This window comes from Carassius auratus, unplaced genomic scaffold, assembly GCF_003368295.1.
Source record: "Carassius auratus strain Wakin unplaced genomic scaffold, ASM336829v1 scaf_tig00003887, whole genome shotgun sequence".
NCBI lineage: Eukaryota > Metazoa > Chordata > Actinopteri > Cypriniformes > Cyprinidae > Carassius > Carassius auratus.
In genome coordinates this window covers 1-24,697 of record NW_020523564.1, presented here as the reverse complement: position 1 = coordinate 24,697, position 24,697 = coordinate 1, and the positions used below count along the sequence as shown (strand labels likewise).

Sequence of the window (24,697 nt, the reverse complement as noted above, 5' to 3'; positions counted from 1 at the left end):
TACATGCAACAAAGCAGTTATGGATCTTTTTTCTTTTTTGAGTTTCCTATCAATCTGTCTGGTTTGCTTGATCTTCAGCAGAATGCAGTAGAATAAGCAATGCTTCAATCTTTTTAAGTCTAAAATTCCCTGAACCATTGAAGCTGAAAAACACTTATGTCTGTCCTAAACGTGACACAGTTCTCACAATGCTCAAATTGCTCTGCATCCAGAAACTCTCAGAACTTTGAGAATGAAAGTGCCCTAAGAGAGCTGCCATGATGTAAACTATCTTAAGACGTTAAAACTCCCTTTCACATGCGGCTCCCTCAAGATTCACCCAGGCCAAAGTCAAGAACCAGTTGACTTCCTCTTTTATGGTTTTCGTCTAATCTAGAGGAATTAGTGTGAGAGACTGTGTCCAACAACCCCACTGGATCCACTGGCAAGTCTCTGATACTGTTTGTTTTCACTGTTCGATATTGTTCTAGGATTTCATATACAAGAGAGGATAGTTGTAATGCTTGGTTGTAGTTTGTTTATTTATTGATTTTTTTTGCAATTGTGATTTACAAAAGTGGTGATCTGGTAAAAAAAGGATCGACACCATCTAGAGAGCAGGATGTCCAAATATAATGCTGAAATATAAGGGATGCTTAATGCTGTACGTAATAATGCACTGTTTATAGTGAGACAATCATTATTTAATTTTTTTTTTATTATTATTTAAAAAAAATATTAGTTTAAATAATTTTATTGTAATAATAATTGTATAGAAATATTTTACTGCAGAAAGCAACAATTGAACAGTCAGAATCAAGTATTTCACAGAACCATGTGATGATAATATTTTATGAGTTCAGATTGCTTAGACATTTTTAAATATATTCCATTCAAAAGTCTGGGGTCAGTTTTATTCAGCAAGGAAGGATTAAATTGACCAAAATCAGTGGTGGAATCTTTATATTGTACATTTTTTATTCATCAAAGAATCCTGACAAAAAAAGAATAATGCATCACGTTTTCCACAAAAACTAATAAGCAGCACAACTGTTTTCAACATGAACAATAATAAGAACTTGAGCTGTGAATCAGTATGATTTCTGAAGGATCATGTGACACTGAAGACTGGCGTAATGATGCTAAAAATTCAGCTTTGCATCACAGGAATTAAAACAATTTTTTAAATATATTAAAATAGAAAACAGTTCTTTTAATTTAGACTGATGTTTCACAATATTGCAGTTCCTTTTATATTATTATTACTGTTTTCGTATATTTGCTTTCAAATAAATGCAGCCTTGATGAACAGAAGAACAGTGTACATATATTTTTTTATGAAAGAAAGAAATATCTCCTTTGATAATTGTTCATGACAAATTGACAATGTAATGAAATGTCCCATCATATTTATCTCTGACCTTCCTTTTCTTTCTGATTCTCCCCCAGATCCAGTCAACGGTCCCCAGAACGTGAATGTGGTGGACATTCGCGCTCGTCAGCTGACCCTGCAGTGGGAGACCTTTGGATATGCAGTGACACGCTGCCACAGTTTCAACCTGACCGTACAGTACCAGTATGTGTTCAACCAGCAGGAGTTTTGCCGCTGAGGAGCTGATACCGACCTCCTCTCACTATACTCTGAGGGGACTCAGACCTTTCGTGACGGTCAGACTACGGCTGGTGCTGGCCAACCCTGAGGGCAGCAAGGAGAGCGAGGAGATCGTCAAGCAGACGGAGGAAGACGGTGAGTGGGATTAAGATGGTGGAATTGGATAGTTGTAAATTGTGAAACCTTTCATTTTTATTGGCTTTAATTAAGGGCGGCAGACCCCTCAAACTAAGGATTTGTCGATCCAGTACTCAGTGAATTGGTATTGGTCTGATATGTTTTTCTTTTCTTTTCTTTTTTTTTTGGATCTTGTAACGTTCATTCCTACTCCAAACCCCTCCATAGTTTGCACCCTGGCTTCTCCTTCTTATAATGAGATTACTTAACTAATTACTGTGTCTGAACAGTAATCACATTACTGATGACTTCATTTCTGAAACCCATCATCCTTTAGCAGATGGGCAACACAAGATGCCAAACTAAATCCAATAGATCATTCATTCACCAGAACATGATTTCACTCTTATATTCTTTTCTGTAACTGTTAGAAAAATTCATAGTAAGGCAAAGCAAATTATATTTATATAACACATTTTATACACAGTGGTAATTCATAGTGCTTTACAAAAAAAAAAAAATTAGTAATCATAAGTTACATCAATACAATAAAAGTAAGAAGTTAAATTGAAGAAAAATAAGTTAATAATAATAAAATGCAATAAGACTACATTAAAATGAATGAGTAATATAAATAATATGAGTATTTTATGTTCTGCAAACAAATGTGTTATTTTCTGTGTCAAACTTGAGTTCACAGATGAGCAATTTAGTATTTTTTTTCTAATGTAATTCATTTTGTTTCTGTACAAATAAAATAAATAACACATGCACAAATTAGTTTACATGGTCCTCGTGGTTCACTTCACATAAGAGAAGACCTGAGTGACAACATTACCATAGCTACTCAACAATAAATGATCAAATAAAGAAATGGACATGTAATATCTGGAAATTATTTTATTTTCTAAAAAATATGAGACCATGGAGTGCTGTAAGAGACATAAAACTAGCACAGTATAGGAAATGGATTTCTAGGCACAGTAATTATACAGTTTAGTGGTCAATTTACAAACGATATTTGATTATCCAATCGAAATCAAGTATTCCAGAGAGCCATGTTAACATTTGTTAATCTTTTTTTCCCACTGTACACTCTTTTTCTCTATTTATCTGTATGTTTTCATTTACAGCCAGTGTTGTATTGAATATTTTTTTTTCTATTTGTATACTGAAAGAAAAACTCTCAAAACAACTATATTTGATATTGAATAGCTATTGTTATATTCTAAAAAACTTCCTGAGTAAGAGTAATAATTGTGAGCATTTAAATACTTTGATTATCTTCTACTTGAATTGATATATTTTTACTTGAAGGTTGTTTGAGGAACTTTTCAAATGGAGCTTTGTACAGAAATCATAAATACTTGTTTATTTATTTATTTATTCATTTAATCTCACTAGACATTTGAATTAAACAAGAACAGAAGTAATAACTACTAACCTTCACTGGAAGAATTGCACATGTACAGAAAGATTGGAGGATAATGTTTCTGTACAATGAAGCAAAACACGGCTATGAAAGGTTAGAACATCCTTTCATAGCCAATATTCAGCATCAGGGACGCTATTATATGTTGACAGCTGTAGATTTTGACAAATTAGTTTCGCAACATGCATGGCCCTTATTCTCAAATACGAAAACGAGAATAGTTCAACGATCTCAGCCAATTATTTCAATTATCCAGCATTTTAATTAATGACTCTTACCTCTGGTTCTTGAGAGCTGAAGGGCCTTTGGTTTTGTTTTTTAAGTCTTTGTCTCGGAGCACTTGTGTGTGTTCTTTCCAGCCGAATGCTTTTCAAAGGGAAGCAGTGGGAATTCAGTGATTTCATTTCGGGAAATACCATTCAGTAGTGGTCATTTAAAACCTCTTACTTTTGCACTGTGGTCAAAAATAAACTGTAGAAAAGCCCGTCAATTCTGTTCTTGGTTTCATTTTTATAGCCTAAGAGGGATTCCTACTGCCTCTATTTAAAATGTTCCTCAAACAACCTTTAAGTAAAAAGACAATTTGAAATTCAATTCAAGAAGAAGACAATCGATGTATTTATAGTGCTCACAATTATATCTCTTATCCAGGAAGTAAAGTAAAAAAGATTAACAAATGATAACATGGCTCTCTAGAATATTTGATATTATTTTTATAATGACCACTAAACTGTATAATTATTGTGCCTAGCAATCAATTTCCTTTACTGTGGTAATTTCATGCCTCTTACAGCACTCCAGGGTCTCATTCTTTTCAGAAAATAAAATAATTTCCGCGTATTGCATGTCCATTTCTTTATTTGATGATTTCCGAGAAGCCATGGTAATGTTCTGTCATATTGAGGACTTGCATTAGTGCATTTGTAATTTATTTTATTTGTAAAGGAACAAAATGAATTAAGTTAGAAAAGAATAACATCTTTGATTAATAGAAAGTTCACAAGAACAGCATTTATTTGAAATAGAAATCTTTTGTAACACTTTAAATGTATTGGTCGCTTTTGACCATTTAATTAATGCTTTTTTATTCCCTCCTTATGTATATTTTATTTTGTGGTACTACTTAAAGTTTGGTGCAGTTGTTATCAGTTGATATATTTTGGGAAAGTTAATTCTGCTAGAAACTGAAAGCAGTGTACTTTTTAAGGAATCCATTTTTTATTAAAACTAATGTACACATTAAATTGTTGTTCAGTAATAGAGAAACTATAAAAATCATTGTTGCATAAGTGATACTTTTGTAAACGATTTTGAAAGTATTTTATTATTTTAATAATGCATCCTCTCATTACTCAGCAGTTTTAATTCTCCCAGCCAAAGTGTTTGTATTGTAAGACATTCGATTGTCTTGTGTATTTGAGAATCACTAAAGTTGTGTACAGAAGTCGGATCTACTCTGAGAAGCAAATGGAAAGGAAATTGGTTAGAGACTAGTACCGCTCTGCTCTTCCCGAAGAAAAACAACAAATATGAAACAAAGATGATGAAAGCCGTCCTCCTTTAATCCATCCGTTCCATTGATGTGTTGCAGTTAAAAGGAAATCCCAACGTAGAGCATGTTAAACCTTCACAGTCTGTATAAAGACACAGTGTTTCTCAAATGGAGAGAAGGTTTGCAAGCGGCGCTTAATTCGAAAATTTCCCAGAGGGAAGCGCTCAGTCTCCGTTTACAATTAATTTCTCCCAGCTTGTTTTTAATGCTGAGCAATAAAACCGAGTGAAAATAAAGCCTATTGTCAGGCCTTAGATTATTAGATTATAGCGTATAATTCAAGCTCATCTCATTATCTTTTTCATTTTCATGTTCTGATGAGTCTGTTTTGATATGGATAGAACTCTTTTAGTTATTCAGTATCTGCTCTTGTCTGCTGCACTGATGTTTTTCGTTTTTTGCATATGAAAACCTATAATTGCTGTCCTTTGTGTTAGCAAATTGATGGACAGCTGCAACATATCAATAGGGAAGCAAATTTCTCTCTGTGTGTAACCTTATATGGGCATAATTGCGGAGGGTGAAATTAACATCAGGACGGCAGACTGTTTTTTACCTTATTAGGTTGACAACAACACGACCCTGTACTTACGGAAACCTGCTTGTCAGTAAACAGCAACTGAGTGAATATGTTGTTCGTGAGACGAAAATAATAAATTCTCTCAATCTAAAATATTTACGCTACCTATTAAAAGTTATTTGTATCTGAGAGGGGCAAGCATAAAGGGCAAAAAATGTTTCCTCCATCTCAAACTTAATGAAAAATCATAGTCTCCAAACGAGAAGCTAATCAGCTGGATTAGTAAAGCAACATTTCTCAAACATGTACGCTTATATAGTGGAAAAGATAGCGGACGGAGGACAGGAGCTAATTATATTTCATTGAAATCATGATTTAATGTGCTTGTTGGCTAATGCCCAATCAAGCAATTTGAAGAATTTTTATGATTTAACTGGTCTCACTTTGCAGTACAATATCTGACATCAGCACCTTGGGGAAGAGAGCGTTATCCATCTTTTCTTTGATTAGCTCATTTATTTTCCCATTGAAGAATAAATGCCAATGACTATTCAGCTTTTAATAGCAAATAAGGGCAAATAACTCGCTACCTTTTAAAGATGAACTAATTATGCTTCAGAAATAATCTGAAAGAATGAAATGAGATGAACTCTGTTCGGTGAGGAAAAGGGAACTTTTCAGCATACTATAAGTGAGATTTCCAAAATACAGAAGTGCCAATGGCAAATGATCTGTATTCACTCTAATTTAGATTATATTCATATCTTTTTTTTTTTCTCTTACAACATAAAGTTTGGTGCAGTTGTTCTCATAGATTAGTTCAGAAAAATTATTTCTGCTAACAAAGCAAACCATTGTACATTCTAAGGGAATCAGTATTTAACTGAAACTCATGTACGCATTAAATTGTTGTTCAGAGTAATGTTATTATTGCACAAATCATAATTTATATTATAGCGTACTGTATGCCAGTATAAATGAACTTACAAACACAGTATTATATGCATAGACATATTTGAATAATCGTCCAAATAAAATAAGATAAAGCAAAGCAGTGTGCTTAATTAAAACAAAATTAAAGTCATAATCTTGCCATAATTGTGTGGACACTGACTAGAAATCATGTGTGTGCTTTATATAGGAATCCTCTTAATCTCAGGACACCTTGAAAGTGTTTGTATTTTAAGTTATTAAATCATCTTAAATCTTTTCCCATTGAAGAACTGAGGCTAAACACTATTCAGCTTTTAATAATGAATGAAAGCAAATATCTCAACCTCTCAACCTTTTGATGATGAGCCAGTTACATGCAAAAGAAATAAAAAGAAAGAACAATATTAGATTAAATCTGTTCAGTGAGGTAAAATAAACATTTTCTTTCGCTAAATAAATGAGATGAAAAATACAGCTAGATTAGCTTTTCCTCAATGAAATAGCTCATAGATTAGGTTTGTGGGTTGTTTCTGTGCTAATGAAATGCTGCATGAATGGAAGATGTTGTTATTCTTTTCTTCACCGTTCAAGACGGCCACAAGCTAATCTGTTTGTGCCCGAGCTTCCTCTTCCTTGCCTTGCCACTCTCATCTCTTTAATCTGCCCTCCCAATTAGCCGCAACTTAGTGCAAAGCAAACAGCATCGCCAGGCCTGCTAAGTTGGACTAAACATCCTTTTAGCTAACTCATTTGCTCTCTTTGCACACTGTCAGGAACAGTCTGACTCATTATTGTGTCATCGCTAACAGTCAAGTCAGAGACACTAACCAAGACTGAGAAATGAAAGACAACTAGCCTGAAGTTAACATACTGTATGGGCTAATTGTCAAACCGGGCCAAATTAGCACATTACATGCTAATTTATGAAATCGTCAGGTCATAGCAGCCCTGAAAATGCCATGCTGGCATATGAGAGAAAGATGAAGTTGTGTATGGATAATGGCATCTTGAAAACAGGTTTTTAGGGTGTTAATGATGTTCTAGGAAGAGTATATTTGGAAAACTTGCAATGTGTGCCAGAGGGGATGTGTGCAAACAAATATGCAAATAGACACACGCATATGCGCAGTGGAACTCGTAGCACTTGTTAACACCTCTCGATACCGAAGGGTAAAAAAGCTGTTACAATTCACACTTCGAACATTGCGGCTGAGGTGTGTCTGACATAGTTTTGCTTCTTTAGTCAGCCAATCTTTGCTCGCCTTGCTTTACCTTCTACCCAGCAACACAAGCCAATTCTGTCACCCTACGTCACCTCTCTTCTCAAAACAATCACATTTTATGTCAAGTAATTAATGCAGCGGTACGGTATTTGAATTATAGATGTTGACTAAATATCTTCATTTGTGTGTTTTTTGAGTTTCTATAAATGGCTGTGCGTTTGTGTTTCTAAACTAGTTCCTGGCCCCATTCCTATGGAGTCCATCCAGACAGGCCCATACGAGGAGAAGATCTTCATGCAATGGAAGGCCCCGAATGAAACTAATGGAGTCATTACACTCTATGAGGTGAGGAAATACTATATATATATATATATATATATATATATATATATATATATATATATATATATATATATATATATATATATATATATATATATTACATATTTATATACATATATATTATGTATTTATTATGTACATTAAAAATAGTGTTGTCAGGGTTTCTGTAGGTCTTAAAAAGGACTTACGTTGCCCTTCCATACATTAAGGCCTTAAAATGCTTAAATCAAAACAGAAAGTCATGGCTTTTAACAGTGCCTGCATTGCAAAAATGTATTTTTTTAAAACACGTATTCAAACATCCTTAAGATGTCTCATGTGTCTCAAAACTATATATCAAAATAAATTTATGTGATAAAATTAGGTGTCAGGATACACAAAAATAAGTGATTTTCTGTCACAGGAAATGTTGTTTGACAGCCCGGATCTCTTGCTAATTAATTATTTATTAGTCAATGCATAGTATATCTGCATTACAAATGAGGAAATGAAGTCGCGGCATGACAAAAAACAAATTACATCCAGATTTAGCTTTAATGTGTCTTTTTGAGTGGGATGGAGCTACAAAAGAGCCTCACTTTCTCTTTGATTTGATGAGGAAGACAAGCCAGGTGCAAGACATTCTGCATATCCAGGTACATCACTAAAATAGGTTTACAGCCTGTGCCATCCTGATGACAAGAAGATTGACAGAATTTGCTAAATGTATCGAGCAGACACAATGCAGTCCCATTTTGCCAGATAATTGCTATAATAGCCCTCATTGATTTAATTAGAAGCGTCCAATAGAATTATCCGGGAGATCTGAGCAGTCGTATGCCTCCTCTCCTCGCTTTTAGTGATTCAGACAAATTAGACTTAGGACAAAGAGCTCGGAATCAGAAGAAAGGAAGGTGCGGAGGTGAATGCAATGGAAGGGTAACAAAAGCAAGTTTCTTGATTCAAAGCTTTAGGAAAGTTTGGACTTGGAGACTCATGGAAATAAAATAGGATTGCAACAAACTGCAATGATAACATTAATTTGTATATATTTTTCATAATAAAATTTTTTTGATAGTGTGTAAAGTTATTTTCAATATACTGTATGTGATAACATTAATAGTTTAAGCATTTTTTTAATGTTATATTCTGTGTGTGTATTATCACATACCGTGTTGCATATACAGTATGCAATGCTTTTATTGCCATGCATGTTATTTTACCTGCATATCAGAAATATCCAGTATCGATTTGCATAACAAATTCTAATTATAAATTGATATAGACAGTGTAGTCTTGACAGAAAAGTTGTCTTTAGAGTCTTGTCTGTAGAGTGACTTGTGGTTAAGTGCATAGATGATTTCTTATGGCTTAACCCTTTTAGAAATGAACCAGTAACCCTTTGGTTACCAGCCACTAGGCCACCCTATGTACTGTATAATGTATAATGTATGTAAAAAAGTACTGGGTGGTCCATTGATCTACACTTATAAGAGCAGCTCAGCAGCCTGCCGTATATGACACATACACATCACAGTGGGTTTCAGATCAGTTTCTGAATACCTGAGATGTGTCCTGCATTAAAATCCATACTTTTTTTTATCAAATTTCCTCTCTCCCTTCATTTCACTGCACAACAGCCTCCTATTATCAAACCATCAAAGCCTTTCAGAAATTAATTGCTTTACTGACAAAATAAGAGTGTGCGTGTGAAAGTGCAGGGAAAGTAAGACGGGAAGATCCTCAACAATAAGGAGATTAATCAACAGTGAGACGTGTAAAGCGATGGTGTCTTTTGTCCTCCTGTTTGTTTATGTGTCTTTATCTCCATGCAAAAGAGAATGAGTAAACAGCAGAACACTTCTGCACACGCGGCTGTTTGGTCCTTGATCTTTGTTTTGTTTAATTTGCGTGACATGTTGTGAGTTTGCGATGACGTGATGTCTTCCACCCCTCCGCTGTGTCTCGTACACCGTTTCTGACAGCTTCCTGTCTGGAGTATCAAGGAAACAAACCACCCACTTTGATTACAGAGAAAACCTGTCTTGTGGTTTTTATTTGGAAGAGTGATGGACAGGGAAATTGACACTCTGGGCCCTATTTTAACGATCTGAAACGCAAGTGTCAAAGCGCGAAGCGCAAGTAACTTTGTGGGCGGGTCTCGGCGCTGTTGCTAATTTCCCGGCGGGATAAATGGCTCTTGCGCACGGCGCAAAACTAAAATGGGTTGGTCTTAAGTAGCTTCATTATTCATAGGTGTGGTTTGGGCGTAACGTGAAATAAACCAATCAGAACTTCATCCAACATTCCCTTTAAAAGCAGGTGCGCAAGTTCCATTATGGATTGCTATTATTATGACGTATTTACCAGGCGCACGCCAGGAGCGGTTCACAGCCGAGGAGACTGATGTTCTTGTAAGAGCAGTGAAAGACAGAGAAGTTGTGTTGTATGGGGATGGGAGAAACCTACCCAAAATAGCGTCGGTTAAACAGGCGTGGGAGGAAATAGCCACAATTTGTCAGATGTACTTATATACACATATGTCTTGCCACTATTTGGCCAACAGGTTAATATTTTTTTTAGTGTAACAATTTATGATTTGCAAAAATAACTGTTGCATCTGTGTAGATCACATGAGCAAAGTGTATGCGCGTTGTGCACGCTATACATTATGGTCAAGCATGCGCCCTTAATATAGCATAATGAACAACGGGCAACGAGCCACTGACTTTAGACTAGGTTTTTTCTGGTCAGTGGCGCAATTGTTTAATGGAACAGCAAAATAGCACCAGGGATTGTTTGCGCCGGAACACGCCTCCTTTTTTGCGCTGAACCGCCCAGGGAGCGCAAGTTCATTCACTAGTTTAGCGACGTGCTTCTGTGGAGGGAAAAGCGCGCTTTGCGCGGGTGCAAAATAGGAATGACACGTGCGTCGGTGTACAAAGTCAATTGCGCTGGGTGCAAGATCGGGCCCTCTGTATGGATGCTATTATTTATATTTAAACACTATGAAATTAAATTGACATTTTAGTTTAGCCATTTGTCAATATTTTTTTATTTTATTTTTTTTTTTTGCAACAAAAATGTAGCATACTATTATACCAGGTTTGATTTTTTTATTTTTTATTTTTTCTGCACTTTTGTAGATTATTATTGCTTAGTTTTTTTTTTTTTTTTTTTGGTTGTAATACACTAACAAAAATGTACCAAACTGTTCCATGATACTGTGATCTTCCATGATGGCACAAAGGTACTCTTGAAAATACCTTGGAGTACCATATAAAAACAGATATAGCACTATGGTACATTCATTTCTGTACCATCAATACCATCAATGTGCCATGCATTTTTTTTGTAAGGGGCATGATGCCATGGTAATTGTTTCCTTGTAAATTTTTTTTGATTTTAGGAATTAATACTGTTATTCAGCAAGGATGCATTACAAGTGACAGAAAATACATTTATTATGTTCCAAAGTATTTCTATTTCAAATAAATGCTGTTTTTTAACTTTCTATTCAATGCACACAGACTGAAGTAGTTTAAGTCTTTGGTTCTTTTAATTGTGATGATTTGGCTCACATTTAACAAAAGCCCACCATCTCACCAAATTAGAATATGGTGATATGCCAATCAGCCAATCAGCTAATCAGCTCAAAACACCTGAAAAGGTTTCCTGAGCCTTCAAAATGGTCTTTCAGTTTAGTTCACTATTATACACAATCATGGGGAAGACTGCTGATCTGACAGTTGTCCAGAAGACAATCATTTACACCCTTCTCAAGGAGGTTAAGCCACAAACATTCATTGCCAAAGAAACTGGCTGTTCACAGAGTGCTGTATCCAAACATGTTGAGTGGAAGTAAAACGTGTGGAGAAAAAAAAAAGATGCACAACCAAACGAGAGAACCACAGCCTTATGAAGATTGTCAAGCAAAATCGATGCAAGAATTTGAGTGAACTTCACAAGGAATGGACTTAGCCTGGAGTCAAGGCATCAAGATCCACCACACAAAGACGTGTCAAGGAATTTGCTGAACCACAGACAACATCAGAGGTGTCTTACCTGGGCTGAGGAGAAGAAGAACTGGACTGTTGCCCAGTGGTCCAAAGTCCTCTTTTCAAATGAGAGCAAGTTTTGTATTTCATTTGGAAACCAAGGTCCTAGAGTCTGGAGGAATGGTGGAGAAGCCCAAGTTGCTTGAAATCCAGTGCTAAGTTTCTACAGTCTGTGATGATTTGGGGTGCAATGTCATCTGCTGGTGTTGGTCCATTGTGTTTTTTGTAAACCAAATCACTGCACCCATTTACCAAGAAATTTTGGAGCACTTCATGCTTCCTTCTGCTGACCAGCTTTTTGAAGATGCTGATTTCATTTTCCAGCAGGATTTGGCACCTGCAAAAGTTAAGTGACTATGATGTTGGTGTGCTTGACTGACCAGCAAACTCACCAGACCTGAACCCAATAGAGAATCTATGGAGTATTGTCTAGAGGAAAATGAGAAACAAGAGACTAAACAATGCAGATGAGCTGAAGGCCACTGTAAAAGAAACCTGGGCTTCCATACCACCACAGCAGTGCCACAAACTGATTACCTCCATGCCACGCCAAATTTAGGCAGTAATTAAAGCAACAGTAGCCCCTACCATTTATTGAGTACATGTACAGTAAATTAACATACTTTCCAGAAGGCCAACAATTTTTGGCCTTATGAAGTATTCTACAGTAATTTGTTAAGGTTGAGATTGTGACTTCGTGGGTTTTTAGGTGAGCCTGAATCATCACAATGAAAAGAACCAAAGACTTAAACTTCTTCAGTCTGTGTGCACTGAATTTATTTAATACACGAGTTTCACAACATGAGTTGAATTACTGAAATAAATGAAATTTTCATGACATTCTAATTCATTGAGAAACACCTGTATATTAGAAAAGATTTGCTGTTTTTTTATGTTAGCATACAATATTTTTTTTTTTTTTAATTTTTAAACCAAGTGTAAATACTATAGTATATAAATTAAATTATAATTATCATTGTAGTAATTCAATGTATCCAGGTATAATAATTTGGCATTGATGTATTATGGTAACACCATACTTATTTTGTAAGCAAAATCTCTTTCTCTCTCTTTCTAAATGAGAGAAAAAGTGTAAGTAAGGAGCTTTCGTTCTGTGTGCTGATGTAGTGGGGAAGGTTTCACCTCTAACGAAGATAAACAGCCTGTTCTGCCCTTATGGGATGGAGAAAAACCTGTACACCTCCCTCATGGTGTTGTTTTCATTTCCATCAATAAGTGCTTGAGTTGCAAGCACTCGAGTTGAGAGAACCAGTAACCTCTATCTCTCTAGAGCAGCTAAACCCAGTTAATGGGCTCATGATCCTGCACGTCTGGTCTAGAGACAGCTGGGGGGAGGTCTAAATTCGGGTTAATGTCGAGAGTGCAGTTTTTATTTTCCGTTTGTTATTTGATGAGACGGTGAACTTCAAGTACCCTTATTTAGTCCCAAACAGCAGACATTAGTGAATCATTGCTAGTAGTCAGAATTGAGTTGTTAACAAGGTACAGGGTTGATGCAATGAGTTAGTCACTAGATTTGACAAAATTGGTGAGGTTTATGCCATCTTTAAATGATATTAAGAATTTAAGTTGGAAGTAAGCAAATTTTCCATGAGCTTATTGTGTCATATCTGAAAAGTAATGTTTTTATGTTTGGGGGGGGGGGGGGGGACATTTCTATAGTCTATAGACATTTTCCACTATCTTTATTCTCTCTCATGCCATACGGCAGAGAATGATATGCCATTACTTTAATAAGTTGCCTGTATGTTATCAATATTTTCAGATTTACTCTCCTTAAAATATATATATATATATATATATATATATATATATATATATATATATATATATATATATATATATATATATATATATTTAGATGGTGGTGGTGGGCAATGTCTAAGTAGGAAGTGCTTGATCATTATATGAGTCTGTTTTTTTTGTTTGTTTTTTTGTATTTATATAGTGCTGTATTTTCTTGTTTTTTCTGGTTTATTTTATTTAGTTTTATGAATGCGTAAGTGTGGAGAATGGAATATATTATTCTCTTTACCTACATATGACCTTTCTAATACAAAACATGTTTTGATCAAAAGTTAAATCAATATATTGTTTTCTGTAAATGAGTAAGCAGGATGCTTTTCACGTCATTTTATAGCAAAAACTTTAGTCTACCTCATCCTTTTCTTGTGAACAAATAAAGAATTTGGTTCCAAAACGTGATAAATTAATACTTTTTTTTCTTTTCTTTTTTTTTTTTTTTTTGAGTTTCCACTAAAATCAGTATTGTATCTGGTTGTTATTGAATAGTCAATTTCTAATTTTACACAAATTGTGACTTTTTTTTTTTTCAAACCGTAACAAACACCAGTCTCCCTTGTTTGCAGAATGTGATATATCCTCTCAACCAATCACAGTGCACCATTCCACACACTCAGTCACAGACAGTAATGGGAGTGCTTTGAATAAACCTGGCATCCTAGTTTTCCTCATCTACTTTGTACTTTGTGATCAACAAACAAGGGCTGCACAATAAATCGCATGTGATTGCCAAGCGCATCTCGTCTGTAAAGCCGATTCTGTGATTAATACTACCAGTAAAAGTGGAAGTTGAATGTAAGTGAAATGTCATTTTGGAATTTCTGTGGTCTAATGTGATGTTGTCCATGTTCATGATAAAATTTTATTTTACTGCTGTAATTAATTTATAGCATTAACAAGATGACCTGTTGAATTAATTTTGGAAGCGATGACTGTGGAATGTATTTTTAGTCCAGTGCCTGAATTTAAGATTAGTATTGACCAAGTTCAGAGGCTATCATATGGGGATCAACTTACTATGTTATCAGTTTCAATATGAACAATAACTTTCATATTGATTGAATGGATTTATTCCATTTTGAGAAGAATAAAATATCACAGATTTATTGCATTTTGGGGAAAAATAATACGACTTTATAATAAATCTAAAAAAAAAAATCAAAACCTGGATTTGAATTTTTATTATGTTATTATAACCTAAAGATGTTATGTGAAAGTTTGAAATGGAAAATAATGGTTTTCATCTTGCCACTTTCTTGGTAAAGAAAAAAACATTTTTACTCAAATTAATCAACATTGTTTTATTGAGTTTTGGAATCAAACTCTTCAAATGTTCTGCATGTTTTGTGGAATTATTTTACTGTCTTAAAAAAAATATATATTTTCACAAAAAATGCATAAACGTTGTTTTCTCAGAAACAAAGAATGAACATTCATGTTGCTTACATTTTTATTGTAGCACAGTATGTGCTGAATTATGATTTTAAGATACTGAAAAAAGCACAAATGTCAAAACTTCTCCTGGCCCCCAAAACCACATCAGAGTCAAATCAAGTCACCTTTATTTATTTACCATTTAATACAATACAGAGTGTGTCAACGCAACTTTACAGTGTTAAACAGGGAGAATAAAATGTGTGTAGATAATGCAAGAGGACGATAGAAAACTTGTGATGCCTCAAAAAGCAGCTCACTATGTTTTGGAACAGCATCTCTCTCTCTCTCTCTCTCTCTCTCTCTCTCTCTCTCTCTCTCTCTCTCTCTCTCTCTTATTCATTGCTAAAACGAAGTAGCCATAAATCCAATATCTCCTACAAACGGGGCAGTTTTCTTTGCATTCCCATCTCCGCTGCCAAACTGAACTGGGAAATGAACCCTTTTCAAATCAGCTGTGGTCAATTAAACTCGAGCGGCTCTTTTAACAGAGAGCCAGAGTGCATTCAGTAGTGCATTAGGCCACTTTTAGCAGCCTGTCGCGTGGCATCACATGCCCCCTGGCCAACACTTCCTGTCTCCCCTGACAACAGTCTGAAAAGAGAGAGGGAGGACAGACGAGTAAGCGATAGATCCCACCCATCCTCACCTCTTCATTTCATACTTTCAGTCTTCTACAGGATTGATCATCCCTTGTGTTTTCCCCTTATCGGGACATTTAAGTTATGAAAGAGTAATTGGAGGACTATTGATCTCAACGCTGGCCTTTGAGCTGTTGTGTTGTTTTTGTTGTTATTTTTTGTTCATTTAATCACAATTTTTTTAAATTAAATAAAATAAGAATATTGAGCTAGACTCAACCTCAGACCTGTATCATAACATCTTGAGAGCAGCTTACAGTCGAATTATCCATCTCTCTGTATATTACAGGAACAATACCCTTCAGCCACCTCACGCTTTCGGTTTCATAGGGCTGTAATGAATCGGTGTTTTATGAGATATGTTTAATGCGACCTGCTGTTGGCTGAGTATGTTAACAACGAACAAGGGCACACATGTACAGAGGAGCTACACTAAAGGCAATAGATGATATCTTTAAAGCCCCTTTAATAAAAGGCCTGTCATCAATTTCGGATGCCCTTTCATTTATAAGAAAACCTATTAATTTTAATAGTAACTGTCAAGTTGGTAGCTATGCAACGCATAAACTGGATTTAAGAAAAAAAATACATGTTAAAGGTGAATTTCTTTCATTCTTAAACTTCTGGCTCAACTTATGACATGAGTTGAAGCAGAAATACCTCTTTGTCCAAACAGTGGCTGAAGAGGGTTTAAACATTTCAGTCAGCATGTACAGTACATTGTCAGCTGTAAAAGTAAAATTCACGCTATAACTCACTATTACGACTGATTTATAATCCATAACATGTACACTATACATGGCAGTATATTACACCAGGCTGCTCTGCCACACTTCAGCGGTGCTGTCTGATTTAATGACCCAACATGAAATCATAAATATGATAGTATATTAAATCAAAACTAGGCTGCTGGAAAACATAAAAATGTGTTAGTACAGTTTAAACAATCCTTAGACATGAAATAAAACAACATGTATGAAAGTCTAAGGAAAACTTATGTATATTCAGACAGTGTTACTGCATGTCCTTGTCCTGTATAAGATATCACATGCAGGATTGTTTTTCTTTGACATATTATTAAAAAAAAACTCTAAACATTCATACCGCCATAAGAGTTGCCCAAGTGTGTGTGAGCCAGTATTAGAGTGTGTATGAGGCAGTATTGTCTTAAAGCGATAGTTGACCTAAATTGGATAATTCTGTCATTATTTACTGTACTCCTCTTCGTGTTGCTCCAAACCTGTATAACTTTTTCTTCTGTGGAACATAAAGACAGGTTTCCCAAGGTGCTTCTTCCAACAGTTACACGGTAATCAATATACAGTACACAACTGTTTAAACGTTTGGGGTCAGTAAGTTTTTTTTTTTTTTTTTTTTTTTTTTTTTACTTTTATTCAGCAAGGATGCATTAAATTAATCAGAAGTGACAGGAAATACATTTATATGAAAAAATCAATCAAGGATCACGTTACACTGAAGAATGGAGTAATTATGCTGAAAATTACATTTTACATTTTTATTTTGGTTGCACTGTCCCTTTAAGTATACTGTATACTGTATATAGTATTTTATGTTACATTTAGATGAACATAAGAACATTTGAAAATTACTGTAAGTTATATTTTGACATCTGAAAAGTTTCATCATTGCATCTGCACGTCTCCCATGTATGTATGTGGATTTTCTGGAGTGATATTTGGTTTGAATGCAGATTTGCTTCTCCTGCTTATTTTGTTGCCTGTGGTCAGTGGACAGTCACGGATGTGTGTGAGTGTTTGTGTGTGAGAGTGTTTAGAGGGCATTCTGAATCACTCCACTATGCACGCATGAAAAGCTTTTAGGCAGCGGGCCTGCTAGGCACCCAGCTGTCAATTTATTTGATTTGATTTGAATTGTGGAATGGGGTTATGAAGTGTGAAACGTCAGGGCTAAAATGTTTTGATTACCCCCATACACTGCGGCCATCAATATCCATCAGTCTTCTCTAAGATATGGAAGGTTTAGTAAATGTTTCTGGGTGTGTTAAATGTTTGCTGGAAGTTGTTTTCTAAAATGTACATATTCGAAGCAGATCCAAAAGCCTCGTAAATGTGTTTTAATAAGCAGCTTGTATTTACAGCACAGTGCACTGAATGTGCTTCTTATTCATTGAATTCTTGATATAAGTGGGTTGCATTTCTAGTCACTGAAATTATCTCAAATATTTGGAGAACATCTGAATGCAGAAATGCCAAAATAACTAAAAGAGATCCAGTAAAACAAAAATGTTCAGCACCAAATTGCTTTTGCTGTTTCAAAAGGTTGATGTTATTAAGAAAAAGAATGTTTAAAGGAAATATTCACACCAAAATGAAATGTTATTGGCTCACACTTATGTTGTTCCAAACCTGTATGACTTTCTCCTTTCAATGAATGAACAGTGAAACAATGAGATTAAATGAAAGCACTGGCCTATACATATAAGTTGCCAATCATTGAAAATGTATGCAGTCTTCATAAGGGAAGACAGGTTTGTCAGTGAAACAAAACTGCAGAGCATTTTTTATCTCAATATATGCTTTTATTGTATGTAAAAGACATGAACATTCAATAAAACTTTCCTTTAATTTTTTTTTCTGGATTTGGGATGACAAATAAACTATGGTATAACTGTGGAGTTATCATTGTAAAAATCTATCGGTCGTTTCACTTTCATTAGATCACCTATAAGGCTCTTGGTTCCCTGGACCCCAGCGCAGATTTGACAACACAACGTGGCCAGGTTTTCAAACTCCCAAATGAGACCCATCATCTCTTCGTAGGGTTGTATCCTGGCACCACATACTACTTTACTCTGAAAGCCAGCACAAACAAAGGCTTCGGCCCACCCGTGACCACCCGTATCGCCACCAAAATTGCAGGTAAAGGAACGGCATGGTTTCAGCTAAGGGTTCAGCAAAGGTTGTTGGATATTTTCCAAAAATGTAATGAGAATTATACACAATTATAGTAAAACAGGCCCTCAAGTTCCTGTTTAATTGAGTCAGTATGACAGACATTTGTTCTTTATAGATATAGATGTTGGACAGACTGATGATAATGTATGAAATGATGTCTGGGAACATGAACTGACAGGGTTAAATAAGCTTAATTTGATTGCTTACCTAATTACTACTTGCATTTCTAGAATTTGCATAATTAGTTTTGTCATTTTGACATTTGTGTGTCTTAAAGAAGCTTTGCTGGAGCAAAAATCTCATTAGTATGTTCTGTTATTGGCATAAATATTGTTGGAATACAGTTAATGTAAAGTGCACAAAATAATGAGAACATGAATGGTAAACAACATCCTTCACAAGTTCAACCCCATTTCTGTGGCCTGCGGCTGTCAGTTCGTTCCGTTTCATAATGACGTGGCATTTGTGCAGCACGCCAGACACCATTTATTAAAACCGTATTGTTCACTGAATCTAAACATTGTAACGAGAGATTGACATTTACACTGTGATTACATAGTAATGATCGTTTTGAGTCAGGCTTCAAAACTGTCTGCTTTCTCGTAGGAGTAAATACTGTGAAATGTGTTTTTTGCAAGTACATGAATATTAATTATGCATAATATTAAAACATGTTTTTGTGTATTTGAAAGGCAGCTGAGTTCCAAGTTCAATACACGCAAAAAATCTGCTCATTGCTGCAACAATTTTGACATCTCCCTCAGTTTGTAAAACATGCAAGAAATGTCTACATTAATGCACTTTCATTTCAAAGATTTAATAGAATGCATAGAGATATTGGTAATTTTATTCTTGCAAATGCAATTAATTCATGCATATGTTACTTAAATCGATAAACAGTGCAAAGCTTTTTAGACATCCACTTGGTCTGCTATGCTATACAGTACGTGTTTCTTTATATTCTGATAGTGGGTGTCCTTTAACATGAATCTATGTGTCTGCAGCTCCATCCATGCCTGAATATGAGACAGAGTCTCCTCTCAATGAGACGGACACGACAATCACCGTCCTCCTAAAACCTGCCCAATCACGAGGGGCTCCTGTCAGGTGAGCAGTCATCTCATGCCACTGGCCTGTTTAAAGTCTTTTGCTCATTTGTTTTACACTGAAGAACGGAAAAAAATAAAATAAAAGAAATGTGCATTTTGTATGCAAGCGCCTTGGATAAAAGCGTCTGTCATATACATAAATGTGATTGATGTTGAGAATGTTTGCATTTGGGACATTATATCTAGGAAAGTACTTGTCAAGTGTGCTCTTTGACACTTTTATTCAAGGGAGAATACAGAGAGGACAGATGTAATAAGGGACTTTAAAATCCTAATTGGCTGTTATTATATACTGGACCTCAACATCAACTGTGAAGATTTAAGTACTTGTTCACCTGCTGATTGTTTAATAAAAATAAAAAAAAAAACACTTTATTCCATAGTCAACTTCAGACATTCTAGTAGCTACAATATAAGTAACATTGCAAATACATATCAACTATCAGTTATTACAGTATTAGTAGACAGTCTGCTTAATACCTGTTTGAAAGAAGAGATGTCCCATTTTGGTGTCCACATCAAAATACATTTACAAAAGAGATTTTATATACATACAGAAAGCAATTAAAGTGTCTGCTTTACTGTTTCAAATAACTGTTATGAAAAGAAAATGTCAAAATATGGGTGAAATAATGTTCCATCGTCATTTATCTTAACAGATATATTTCTGTAAGAATAAAACCAGGTACTTCACCTGTAATATGCCCTGTACTTATTAAAATAATAAGTAATCATACTAAATATTATTTTTTTTAAAAGCTTCTTTCTGACAAATGGGTAAAACCTATAGCACTGTTATCCTTAAATATAGTCTTATTAATGCCATCTAATGATTCTAGTTCTAAATACGCCTGACAAGATTTTTTGTTATATGAACTATTTTTACACTAAACCATAGTTGTCTTCTGTAAATCATAGTAAAAATGATACATTGATGCTCAGAAATAAATAATAATTCCAATTAAACAGGACGCATTCTAATGTACAGTGGGGGAAAAAACTAAACTTTTATTGTTTTGATGCTTGAAAACTGTCTGTGTAAGAAACTTTTTAATCTGCAGACAGATGCGAACCACTTTAAAAGCCAAGAAAACACCAAATTACGCATGATCCCTCCCTTTAGTCATCCAAGAGGGGTCTAGTGGATCGTCTGAATGAAGAAGTGCATTACTGTTGATTCACTCGGGGTCCTGAGGGTTTTTAAATGCAGTCATTCAAATAAGCATCATTTGTATGCTAAGCCTTTGAGGGGATCCTGGTCCATTTGGCTGTGTTTTGGCACTCAAACAGAGCTCTTCTCTGTGTGGAAATTCAGTCTGTGAATGTGCAACAGATTTTGGCAAATTCTCGAAATTGCAAGTCGGCACTGACTTGGAAGAACAGCAGAGTTGATGTGCAATGGGAGCCCATCAGTAATTATGACAATTATGAAGTTGCATGGACTGTTCTGAGTTGTATTTGCCATTGTTATTTCAGTATCATTGAGATATATTCTATATATTATAAGAATTTATGTTTTTATTCATATTTTAAATCATTTTTTATTTTGATTTTTGTTAGTTTTTCTTTCTTTTTTTATATATATACTTATATGAATTATATAGTTATTAATTTCAGTTTTAGTATTATTTATATTCCACATCAAGTTGAGTTTCAGTGAGAAATGTTAACTAGCTTAAGAAAAGTTAAATGAAAATGTATTTAATTTGAGTTTTAATAAACAATAATAACTGTAGTATTAGCATTTGGCAAGACAACATAAGATAACATAAGATTAAAACAATTATATTTTATTATAGTATGCAATTGTTATTCATTTTTGCATATTTATATTGAATATATTCAATGGTAAACAAAAACCTGTGAAACTGATACATGTTTTTTTTTAAACAAGTGGGAAAATGTTTTTCCATTGTTAGTTTGCTCTATAATGCATACCACCCTGGCAATCAATACGCATCTTTATGAAAAATTAGCAACTGAAAATTGTTTATAATTAGAGCAGCTTTCGACCAGGGTTACAGCAGACACACAACATCCAGTGTGCACTTAAAGCCATTAGTTTGAAATGGAGATCCAGTGTGTTTGAAAGAGAAGAGCAGGCAGCCCTCTTTGGTCATGGGAAATTATCCTTTATGAAAGATGCCAGATTAGAGGCTTGGATAATTTGCCTCGTCTTTTCGGCGAAACATACATTTCCCTAATTGCACATAATTGGGAAGTATGTTCTTGGCGTAAGACCACATAATTGCAAACAAGTACTATTAGCACAGGGAGCTCAAAAGATGTCCTTATCTATTCACCGTGTACTGAAACACACACATGCCCCTCTCCAGTCCTTCCCCATGATGAGCACTTTCAAAAAGCCCTATTCGCACAAATCCACCACCTAATTACCGTAGTAGAGATTTCCCTCTGCTGGCTCGCTACCGCATCGCTTTCCTCGTAGTTTTCTCTCAAGAGGGGGAGTATTTCTCATGCAGGTTTAAAAAGGTTTTTTTATTCCAAGAAAAGAGTTTAATAGAGATGTTTAGCAGCTAGTTGTTAGCGTTAGAGAGTTTTTGGTGGCTGACAGGGCCTTCTGTGATTCTTAGAAAGCTACAGGAAGAGATGTTCTTGATGGTTTTAATGGCTCGTTAAATTGCCTCGGGCACAGCTCCCTCTCTCTTTTTTTGAATGTGCCATCGCTAGCTGAAGATATTTCTCAAATCATGAAGCTGCAGCATAAGCGGCTAATGCTAAAGCATGTGCTCATGTGTATATAAAAATTGACAACTAAATCAAAATTATTGTTTTATGTCAACTTTAAAAAAAAAATATATTGGAATTTAGCCTCTTCATCCGAGAACTACAATAATGACATATTGGGTACGTTGTTTTTGATATTTTGCACACTAATTAATCTTTTTTTTTTTTTCTCTCTAGTGCTTATCAAGTGGTGGTTCAAGAGGAACGAAAGCAGAAAGTTCGCCGAGCCACTGATGTGCTGGAGTGTTTCTCCATTCCTGTTAGCTTCAGAAATGCCTCTATCTTGAATTCACCTCACTATTTTGCGGCTGAACTCCCCCCTGTGAGCCTTGCTGTAGTACAGCCCTTTACTATAGGAGACAACAAGACTTATAATGGCTACTGGAACGCACCATTGTCACCAGCCAAAAGCTACAGCATTTACTTTCAGGCCTTGAGCAAAGCCAATGGGGTGAGTATTTCATTTACTGTTTATTTCATATACCAATTTAATGTTCTGCTAACGGTTGACACTTAAGGATCGACACTTAAATCTCCCAAAACCTGGCTATTTCACCCCAAAATCTAACTGAAAAAAAAAAAAAAAGATATTTTTCACATAAACAACTTTTTAACTTCATGACAAAAATATTTTCCCCCAATTATCATCATGTAAAAATAACCCACCAAAATACTTTGTTTTATACTAACAAATGCTATGAAGCATGACCATCCAAAAACACAATGCAAGTGCATGTCAAAAAATATAAAGCAAAATCACACTGTTGGCATACTATTATTATTATTATTTTTTTTATCCTAATATATAACTGTATTATTTATTATAAAATAGTTAAACATAATACGATCCAGAATAATAACCAGTATAAGTATTTTGTGAGATTCAACCTTAAACAAGAATTAGAAGTCTTATCAATGTAGAGAAAAAAAACTGATATCACGTTTCAAAGAATAAAGCTGTACGTCGATAAGTCCAATAGTACACAGAACATAACCTTTGCTCTGTACCATCCAAAATTACAAGACAGTGCTAGAAATGGGTTTATATTAATGCATATTTAGATATATATTCACACATAGTGTTTTAGCAGGCATAATACGCTCAGCAAAGGCTCCATTTGGGCCTGCTGCATTGCTGTGCGTTTTGAAGTATGTGGTTCCCTATGTGATTGGATTTGATTCAATTCAATCTCTCAGTCTCAGGCGGCTGGAGAAAAGCACTCGAAAACAACCTCAGACTGTGACCCAGATAATTTGATTGGAGATTCATGCATAAAATATGGATTTAGGTTGGTAGTTCAGATTTGTTTTCAACTTACCTTGTTCCAAGTGTGTTCGAGGAGCGCTCTGTGTAAAAATATTTCATTTCCACGGTGCAAGGTAACAAAGAAATGCACAATGAAAGTCAGTGCAGAGATTACCCATCATACTGATAGCTATTCAAACCGGCTTCATGTAGCATTTGTCATTAGTAGAATCATGAATTGATTTGACACATTATGTGTGGTTTTGTAATGATATTTATGCATGAAAAATACAAAACAATATCAATGCTTTATACAGTTGCTCCGAAAAGTATTTGGACATTCAAGCGACACTTAAATATGTGATTTCACTGCATAACAAATTATCACACCAAGAGTAAATAAGTGTATATTTCAAGTTTGTTTTAGTTTGTATTATTTAATAAACCTTTACAGATATATAAGACTCACTCAAGCATCCGAGTATTTGTAGGTGCCACTGTAAAAGTTATTAAACAAAACCAGAACCTTAAAACATTGTGCAATGCCATTCTCTCTAATGAATTACCATTGCTCCATAATGTCAGTATGAGCAGGGAACTGTAGTCCACATTAAATTTGCTAGTCATCATTATCACTCTCAATGGAGTTGAAATGTCAGCATGACTTTTTAAAGGCCTTTTCAGATGAAGTGTGTCATTTTGGGGTGTTAAAATACTTTTAAAGCCAGTCATTGGTGAATCTCCCGAAAAGAGCCCATCTTCTGTTGACATAGCAAAAATGACACATTACCTTTAAAGACAGAACTACTGCTGTTTCTTGATCTCTCCGTGTAGTAGCAGTCCATAAACAACAGCATCTCAGAGCACAGCTGCCCACAGAGTTACTCCTGGCACTGAAAATTGCACCAGGTCACTTTTGATAAAACTTTATCACATCATTTTTGTGAGAGAGAGAAAGAGGGACAGTCAAGGAAATAGTGGTCTCTAACTGCTCTAAGCTAAATTAGGATTC

The 24,697-nt window shown here is 35.0% G+C and overlaps 1 protein-coding gene across 1 annotated transcript; it reads left to right on the top strand.

Moving 5' to 3' along the window:
• The first annotated feature begins 1,557 nt into the window (after positions 1-1,557).
• LOC113070421 (receptor-type tyrosine-protein phosphatase T-like) lies at positions 1,558-22,956 on the top strand. Its single transcript, XM_026243706.1, has 5 exons — positions 1,558-1,726; positions 7,604-7,713; positions 18,345-18,546; positions 19,587-19,689; positions 22,617-22,956. Exons 1-5 carry the CDS (start codon positions 1,558-1,560, stop codon positions 22,954-22,956), a joined length of 924 nt encoding a protein of 307 aa, XP_026099491.1.
• Positions 22,957-24,697: the final 1,741 nt, after the last annotated feature.

Bases quoted from the DNA above. Each gene is read 5' to 3' on its own strand.
- LOC113070421 (XM_026243706.1), top strand. From the start codon at position 1,558: ATGTGTTCAACCAGCAGGAGTTTTGCCGCTGAGGAGCTGATACCGACC. The intron at 1,727-7,603 runs GTGAGTGGGATT...TTTCTAAACTAG, and splicing joins CAAGCAGACGGAGGAAGACG to TTCCTGGCCCCATTCCTATG. The intron at 19,690-22,616 runs GTGAGCAGTCAT...TTTTCTCTCTAG, and splicing joins TCACGAGGGGCTCCTGTCAG to TGCTTATCAAGTGGTGGTTC.